The sequence below is a fragment of the Podarcis melisellensis genome, assembly GCF_964234715.1.
Source record: "Podarcis melisellensis genome assembly, chromosome: 8".
In the NCBI taxonomy this organism is placed as follows: domain Eukaryota; kingdom Metazoa; phylum Chordata; class Lepidosauria; order Squamata; family Lacertidae; genus Podarcis; species Podarcis melisellensis.
In genome coordinates, this window is record NC_138540.1 from 9,920,362 (window position 1) to 9,928,795 (window position 8,434).

Consider the following 8,434-nt stretch of genomic DNA (forward strand, 5'->3'; position numbering starts at 1 on the left):
TTGTGTGTTTTTAAGAAATAAAATTTTGTATGAGTTAATATATTATTATTCTTTTGGAACTGTGTCTTTCCATGCTGTAACGTTTTATAGTTATTTCCCACCCACCCCTAGGTTTCCTTTCTTTTTGCAATGTTTGCACTTTTTGTTAACAAGAAAAGAACATTAAAAGGGGGGAAGCAAATGTGTGTAGCTTCAGAACACGTGATTTCAACTCCTTAAGTGCTACAGCTTATTTTTTATATACAGTATATAAAATGCTTTCGTGTTTGAAACGGGCACCACTAAAATCGAGCAGACAAAAATTAAAGGCTATTGCTGCCGTCTGCTTTTCCAAATGCGAGAGCCATTAACCGGCCCGGGCCTGACGTCGCACTCGCATACGCCTCACACCCGTTGCCCAGGCAACCAGGCCGCCATCTTCCCAGGGCGCTTCTTGTCCCCGCCCTCGAAACCTCTCCATTGGCCAAACCCGGCTTTCTGGACGGACGGAGACATGGACCAATCGCATCCGTCCACGAACACGGAGCTTCTCATCCCTCCTTGCCCGCCCTCTCCAGAGGAGGGAAGGTTGGCGGGGACTTACAAACAGATTGGCGGGGCGGGGTAGCCAATGGAAGAAGAGCAGATGAGCTGAAGGCCTTGTCGGCGGAGGCGGGGCAGAGGGAGAGGGGCGTGAGCAGGAACCAATAAGAGAGGAGAGAGGCGGGTAAGGGACGGCCCGGCCTTCCAATGGGCGGAGACGAAGTAGAGGAACTGGAGGTTGGATTGGAGGGAGAGGAAGCGATGCGCCAGGGGCGACAGGAGGGAGGTAGGAGGCGGGATGGGTGCGGGGGGGGGCCCTTGGGGGGAAGAGGGGGGCTTTGGGGGGGGAGAGTGTTTGGGGTTTTAGGGGGAAGGGGTCGAAATGTGGGAAGGGGGTTTGGGGAAGCGGGTTAAAATAGTTATGTAAAAAAATATGGGGGTGAACAGTGGGGCTGCCCCTGTTTGTGTGTCGGGGAGGGGGGGGGAGAAAGTGGGGCAGACTTGGGGGTCAGGAAAGGGAAGAGGGTGTTGTGTGGGGCGAATCGCCTCGTTTGAGGGGAAGAGGGAGGGGGCACAGAGGAGGCAGGAGGGAGGGGGCCTCCCTGTGGGGGGGGGTCCCCATTCGTTTGGGGGGAGGTAAAGTGGGGCGTGTTGGAGGGAAAGCTAGGAAGGGGGCAGAACTGGGAGAAGGAATTTTTTTGGGGGGGTACCAGGCTGGGTCTTGGTTGAGAAGGTCAGAAGAGGGAAGAGTACTGTATATTTTTGGGGGGGGGGGTCTCTAGTGGTGGGTGAAGTTGGTGGGGAAGGGGAAGGATGGAGGTGAAGAGGAGAGAGAGATCAGGCCATCTCTCATGGATGCTTCGGCTGCGGTTTCTGCATTGGAAAGGGTTGGGCTAAATGACCCTCGGGATCCCTCGCAACAACAACAATAATAATAATAATTTTTTAAAATATAATTTTTATTATTTTCCAATACAAAAAAATACAATTGTGCCAAATTTTCACAGATTTTCACAAATTTGTTACATTTTAGACTTCCTTCGGATTCTCTGACAATCATCCATATTTGCTTCTCAGTTTACGCATTTCTCTGTTTATATTGCCATTAAACTTCCCTCCCACTCCTGTTTGTTTTTTTAACAATATATCTCTGTTTTCACAGTGCTTCTTGAAACCAAATAATAATAATTTTTATTTATACCCCGCCCTCCCCAGCCAAGGCCAGGCTCAGGGCGGCTAACAAGCAATAATAAAAACAAGCTGATTACAACTTAAAAACTAGATTAAAATACAACATTAAAATATTGAAACGTTAAAATATTAAAATGCAGCCTCATCTCAGGAGGAGAAAGGTGAAAAGAAAAAGTCCTATGATTCAGTAGTGGCAGTAGAGAGATCGAGGGTTGTTTCTTGGTGACTCTGCCCTAGCTTGATGTTCATGGTTGGATGGATGGATAAATGTGTTTGGTGTTGTTGTTTTTTGAACTGAACACTATAAATTGGCTGCTGGGCTGGTTTGCCTTCAGACTTCCTGCCTGCAGAGAAGCAGAATGGCTTCCAGGTGAGCAGGCTCAGATGCTGTTCAGGTGGGCAAGTAAACTGTACAACTTCTGTGGGTTTGCTCACCAAGCTGAGTTAAGGCTGACCTGTCACAAGAAGGGACAGTTGGCATTGGACGGCCTCTAGAGGCTGAGAGCTGCTTTGCATGTTTAGGTATGAAAGTCCTGAAGTGGTAGACTGGACTGTACCACTTTGGTTGGTTCATTTTAAAATGCTCCCCTGTCTAGATTCCCTCCCCCTCTTTTTCCTTTCTCCTCCTGTGATGAGGCTGTATTTAAATATTTAAATGTTTCAATATTTTAATGTTGTATTTTAATCTAGTTTTAAAGTTGTATTCGTTCAATTTGTTTTTATTATTGCTTGTTAGCCGCCCTGAGCCCGGCCTTGGCTGGGGAGGGCGGGGTATAAATAAAAATTATTATTATTATTATTATTATTATTATTATTATTATTATTACTACTACTATTATTAAAGAGCTCTGTGCCAGATACTCATACTAGTCCAAACCCCTGCAATGCAGGAATCTCATCTAAAGCATCCACGACAGATGGCCATCCACACTCTGCTTAAAAATCTCCAAATAAGGAGAGTCCACCATGACTTATGGGAGTCTATTTCCCTGTTGAACAGTTCTTATCATCATAAAGTTCTGTATATTCTTAGATGTTTGCAACTGAGAATTGTAGAGTTGGAAGAAGGGGTCCCAGGGGTCATCTGGTCCAACTTGAATCCATTGTTTTGGGTTTTACCCTCCGGAGCAGGAGAAAACAATCTTGCCCCGTCTTCCATGTGACAGACCTTTAGATACCTGAAGATGGCTATCATATGTCCTCTCAGTCTCATCTTCTCCAGGCTAAGCGTACCCAAGGCCGCGGGATCACATTCATCCAGTGCTTTACCAACTGCACTGGCTCCCAGTGGAGTGCAGGGTCAGGTTTAAGGTGCTGGTTTTGACCTTTAAAGCCCTATGCGGCCTAGGACCCACGTACCTACGGGACCGCCTCTCCTGGTATGCCCCGCGGAGGACCTTAAGGTCCGCAAATGACAACATTTTGGAGGTCGCAAGGTGGTTAGATTGGTCTCAGCTAGGGCCAGGGCCTTGTCAGTACTGGCCCCAACTTGGTGGAACGCTCTGTCACAAGGGACTAGGGCCCTGCGGGACTTGACATCTTTCTGCAGGGCCTGCAAGACAGCTGTTCCGTCATGCCTTTGGTTTGGACTCAGTCTGACCCTTATGTTTTTGATCTATGGGCTACTTTTAAAATGAGGCTGCATTTTAAATTGCATTTTAACCTGTGTTTTAAATTGGGTTTTTTTTCCTATTATGTTTTTACTGTAATTTTACTGGTGTTAGCAGCCCTGAGTCTGGCCCTGGCCGGGGAGTGCGGGGTATAAATAAAATTTAGTATTATTATTATCTATTCTTATTATTATTAATCATAATAACTGTTCCTCATAAGGCTTGGTTTCCAGGCCCTTGACCATCTTGGTCACCCTCCTCTGCAGATTTTCCAACTTGTCAATATACTTCTTATATTGTGGTGCCCAGAACTGGACACAGTACCCCAGGTGTGGTACAGTCCATTCTACCACCTCATTATTGTACATGGGTAGGCGTACTCTAAAAGTGCCATGAACATCGGACACTACAGCCTAGGAAAATGAGAAAAGGGGTATTCGAATGGCTGGACAAGACAGGTGGCGATTGCTTTTAATTTGTAATTTGCCTAGCAGGTTGTAGAATCATAGAATTGTAGAGTTGGAAGGAATCAACCTAGCTGGTGTCAAAGTGACTTACAATCAGGTTTAAAAACATAATTTTTTTTTTAAAAAACCAAAACAAATGGCAACAACCACAGACTCCGCAGAAAACAGAGAGAAAAACAAGCAATCACTCAAAATAACTCTAAGGAAGCTATGACACAATAGGATCATATTCAGTCAAATATCAGGGAGAGGAGAAATGTTTTAACCTGGTCCGTGTTGGTGTCAGACAAGCTTCACTTTGGAGAGAGTTCCACAGGTCAGGACCCACAACCAAAAAGGTCCTCTTCCTTTATTATTTCCTCTAAGCCTCTTTCTGAGGGAAAACTCAGAGAAGGGTCTCTGGGGGATGATCTTGGGGTGTGAATAGAGTCATGCTGAAGGATGGTACTTAGGTTAGTTCAGAGAGAAAGAGGGTAGCAAGATGCTTCTTTGGCCACCCGCATGATGCTTCTTTGGCAACTTACCCATTTCCCTTCCTAGGTGAGGCCCGCAAGAGAAGGAATGTGCCTCTTGCCCTTCCCTGAGGCCAGATGAACCTTGTATCGATGGCAGCTGTGGTGGCAGTGGCAGAGCCGGAGCTGAAATGGGTGTCCCTGTGGCTCCGTGTCCGCTGGGCGGCGGTGCTGGTGGTCCTGCTGGCTGCACTCCTCATGTTGCTGCTCCCGTTGACGTCCGTGGAAGACCAGTACCATGCCTTTTACAAGAGCTTGTCGTTGCTGAAGAGCAAGTTGGGATTGGGCTACACAGGGATCACCACGTACACAGGGCAGACGACGGACCTCAGCGTGACCTCCGGTGGATTGCAGCTGCTGGTGTTGAAGCCCAAAGCCTCCCAAGGTATGGGAGGGGGAAGGGGAGTTTATGGCTCCAATAAATCTCTATGTTGATAGCAGTTCAAGTCCACACAACAGGGTGAGCTCCTGTTGCTCTATCCCGGCTCCTGCCAACCTAGCAGTTCGAAAGCATACCAGCGCAAGTAGATAAATAGGTACCGCTGCGGCAGGAAGGTGAACGGTGTTTCCATGTGCTCTGGTTTCCGTCATGCTGTCCCGTTGCGCCAGAAGCGGTTTAGTCCTGCTGGCCACGTGACCCAGGAAGCTGTCTGTGGACAAATGCCGACTCCCTTGGCCTGAAAGCAAAATAAGCACCACAACCCCATAGGCACCTTTGACTGGACCTAACCATCCAGGGGTCCTTTGCCTTTTTTTTTTTTTTAACCTTACTACTTATTATTATTATTATGACAATTATTTTATTAATCACCTACTAAACTCTACAGTGAAACCTCAGTAGTCGAATGCCTCCATAGTTGAGCATTTCGGCTTTCAAACGCCGAAAACCCAGAAGTAACTGCTCCAGTTTTTGAATGTTTTTCGGAAGCTGAATGTGCTGCGTGGCTTCCATTTTGAGTTGCCCTATTGTATTGAGGCTTCCGTATTGAGTTTTCGGTTTTCAAACGTTTCGAAAGTTGGTCTTCTGGAACGGATTACGTTTGAAAACCGAGGTTCCACTGTATCTCAAGGTGATTTATATCTAAATAATTAAGAAGACTTTAAAAACAATGCATTTGAAATAAGACTCAAGGTAACAAATGGACATTCATGGTAAAGACCCCGTTATCCAGCTGGAACAAAAATGCCTTTCAACTCTTTCTGGAGCAGGTGCCTGTTATATCTCAACAGGAATGCTGTTCTACAGATCAGGGGCCACTGCACTCAAGGTCCTGTGAAGTGGGCTTCTGAGTTCTTAGGAACTTGCAAAAGAAACACTCTCACAGTGATCTACTGGGTGTGTAAGGGATAAATAACCTGGTCCCAAGCTATATAGGGACTTAAAACAGCACCTTGAACTTGGCCTGGAAGCAAATTGACAGCCAGTGCAAATCCCACAAGCAAGGTGTTTTAATTGTAATATTCCGTGGTATATTTCTATCCCTGCATTTGATAGTTGAAAAGCAATAGCTCATGCATTAATAGTATAGTGCAACTTCAAAATACAACTTCGCCCCACAGAGTTTAAGGAAGTTGGAGTGAGTTGAAAAGAGTACATCAGCTGCTAAGATAAGAGGACTCTTGCAATAATCCAGGAATCAGACATCATATAAAGAACAGCAGTTCCAGCATCCATACAAAAAGAGCTGAGTCTTTGAATAACCAGGTAGACAGGAGGGTAATGTAGCAGGCTGGAATTCCTTTATCACAGCTCTCATCTTCCTTAACGGTTGGCCATTCTGGCTGGCACTGATAGGAGCTGGAGGCAAATAGGAGCTGCAAGAGCCATGGGTTCCCTACCTCTGCTCCATAGCACACCTTTCTGCAATGTTAACCCTGGTTGCTTTTTTTCAGAGGTCAGGTTAGAAGCCAGAGCAGCCCTGAACCAGGCGCTGGAGATGAAGAGGCAAGGTAAACGGGAGAAAGCCCACAAGCTTTTCTTGCACGCCCTCAAGATGGACCCCGATTACGTTGATGCCTTGACCGAGTTTGGCCTCTTCTCTGAAGAAGAGAAGGACATAATTCAGGCTGATTACTTGTATTCCAAAGCCCTGACCATCTCCCCCCGTAACGAGAAGGCTCTGATCAATCGCGACCGGACTTTGCCCCTCGTTGAAGAGATTGACCAGAGGTACTTCAGCATCATTGACAGCAAAGTCCAGAAGGTCATGTCCATCCCGAAAGGCAGCTCCGCTCTCCGCAGGGTGATGGAGGAGTCTTACTACCACCACATCTACCACACGGTGGCCATCGAAGGGAACACCTTGACGCTTTCTGAAATACGGCACATCATCGAGACGCGGTACGCCGTTCCCGGCAAGAGTCTGGTGGAGCAGAACGAGGTCATTGGCATGCATGCCGCCATGAAGTACGTCAACACCACGCTGGTGTCCAGAATTGGGTCTGTGACCCTCACGGACATCTTGGAGATTCACAGGAGAGTGCTTGGCTACGTGGACCCAGTAGAGGCTGGGAGGTTTCGGACTACCCAGGTCTTTGTAGGGCACCACATCCCCCCGCACCCTTGCGACGTCGAAAAGCAAGTGCTCGAGTTTGTACAGTGGATCAACTCCGAAGACGCCATGAGCCTGCACCCGGTTGAATTTGCCGCCTTGGCCCATTACAAACTCGTCTACATCCACCCCTTCGTGGACGGCAACGGCAGGACTTCCCGCCTCTTGATGAACCTCATCCTCATGCAGGCGGGCTACCCGCCCATCACCATCCGCAAGGAGCAGCGGGCAGAGTACTACCACGTCTTGGAAGTGGCCAACGAAGGCGACGTCAGGCCCTTCATCCGTTTCATTGCCAAATGCACCGAGACCACTTTGGACATGCTGCTCATAGCCACAACTGAGTATTCCGTTGGGTTGCCCGAAGCACATGGCAGCACCACGGTTTGCAAGCAGACCATCCCCGTCAAAACCCGAACATGAATGCCACTGTAGGGGTCGGGACCCGCTTGGCATTATCAAACACATGACTACTGGCACTTTCTTTTAAGAATTTCATCTATTTAAATAAGTTTTAAGTTAAATCGGGGGGGGGGGGCAAGAATATTTCAATATTTATTATTCCCGAGATATATGTATTTTTTCAGTTTCACTGGCTTTATTATGGAGAGGGGAGCAAGGCAGCGCTCTGATTCAGCCAAGGACATCTTTGCAAATTGGCTTCACTGTGTTTAGGGGAAACTGTTCTTCAAGGGACTTCTCAGCCAGCGCTCATTGGACAAGAAAAACCTGCTGTTTGTTTGCCTAGGACATTCTGGCTGAGGGGTCCCTTCCAACAAAGCAGTTCAGTTTGGCTTGAAGGCATGGTGATGCCCAAATTCAGTGGCGGAGTGGGGGCTGCATTTGACTGAATCCACACCAGGCTGCATTTCAGATCAGGGAGTGGCTAACCAGTGGTCTCTAGGTGTTGTTAGACTCCAACTCCCATCAGCTCCAGCCAGGACATCCCATGGCCAGGAACAATGGGAGCTGTAGTTTACCCAAGGCTGCAGAGCCACAGGTTAGCTACCTCTGCTTTTGACTGCATATTGCTTTACTCCCATTTTTGCGTCGGTTTGTATTCCAAACCTGGAACCCAATGTATTTCCCTTTTACCCCGTAACTGTGGGACCTAAATTGTTCCTTCTTCATAACACAGGCTTGCCTATTTAGCCTTCCACCGCCTTCAAAAATAGGGGGCGGGTGGGAATACAACACTCCTGTGAGACATTTTGATTGGGGAACTGAAAGGATACCACAAGTAATTCTGCCGGTGCTGGAGCCTGTTTGGAAAACACAACTTGATGATGCAGCAGGAAAACTTGGGACATGTGGGGGATAAGGAAGGTTTGCTTTTCAAAAGTTGGACCCCCTGTGTACATACATGTACATGTATGTAAGAGCCCTGGTTTGGTACTGTTCACTTGTCCAGAGTTGATTTCATGGCCTGGCATATATCTACTATTTTTTAAAGTATCTAAAGAAAATTTGAACAGATAACAGATCTGTTATCACCCCTTTTTGATAGCACTTTACAAATTCACTTGACTTGCCAATAAAGAAATGGTGCAAAGCATTGCACCCGATTTGCGAAAGACAAA

At 47.1% G+C, this 8,434-nt stretch overlaps 1 protein-coding gene across 2 annotated transcripts; it reads left to right on the forward strand.

Annotated features, from left to right (window-relative positions):
- Nucleotides 1-706: 706 nt before the first annotated feature.
- FICD (FIC domain protein adenylyltransferase) lies at nt 707-8,434 on the forward strand. Of its 2 annotated transcripts, none has more exons than XM_081923255.1 (3): nt 707-808; nt 4,331-4,687; nt 6,196-8,434. In XM_081923255.1, the coding sequence occupies exons 2-3, from the start codon at nt 4,381-4,383 to the stop codon at nt 7,275-7,277; spliced, it is 1,389 nt and encodes a 462-aa protein (XP_081779381.1). In that variant the 5' UTR covers nt 707-808; nt 4,331-4,380; the 3' UTR covers nt 7,278-8,434. The 2 variants fall into 2 exon arrangements, with proteins under 2 accessions (XP_081779381.1, XP_081779382.1); XM_081923256.1 differs by lacking the exon at nt 707-808 and adding an exon at nt 3,534-4,106.

What these genes read in the sequence shown, in the direction of transcription:
- FICD (XM_081923255.1), top strand. Translation starts at nt 4,381, where the DNA reads ATGAACCTTGTATCGATGGCAGCTGTGGTGGCAGTGGCAGAGCCGGAG. An exon ending in GAAGCCCAAAGCCTCCCAAG is followed by an intron (nt 4,688 to 6,195) that starts GTATGGGAGGGG and finishes GCTTTTTTTCAG; the next exon opens with AGGTCAGGTTAGAAGCCAGA.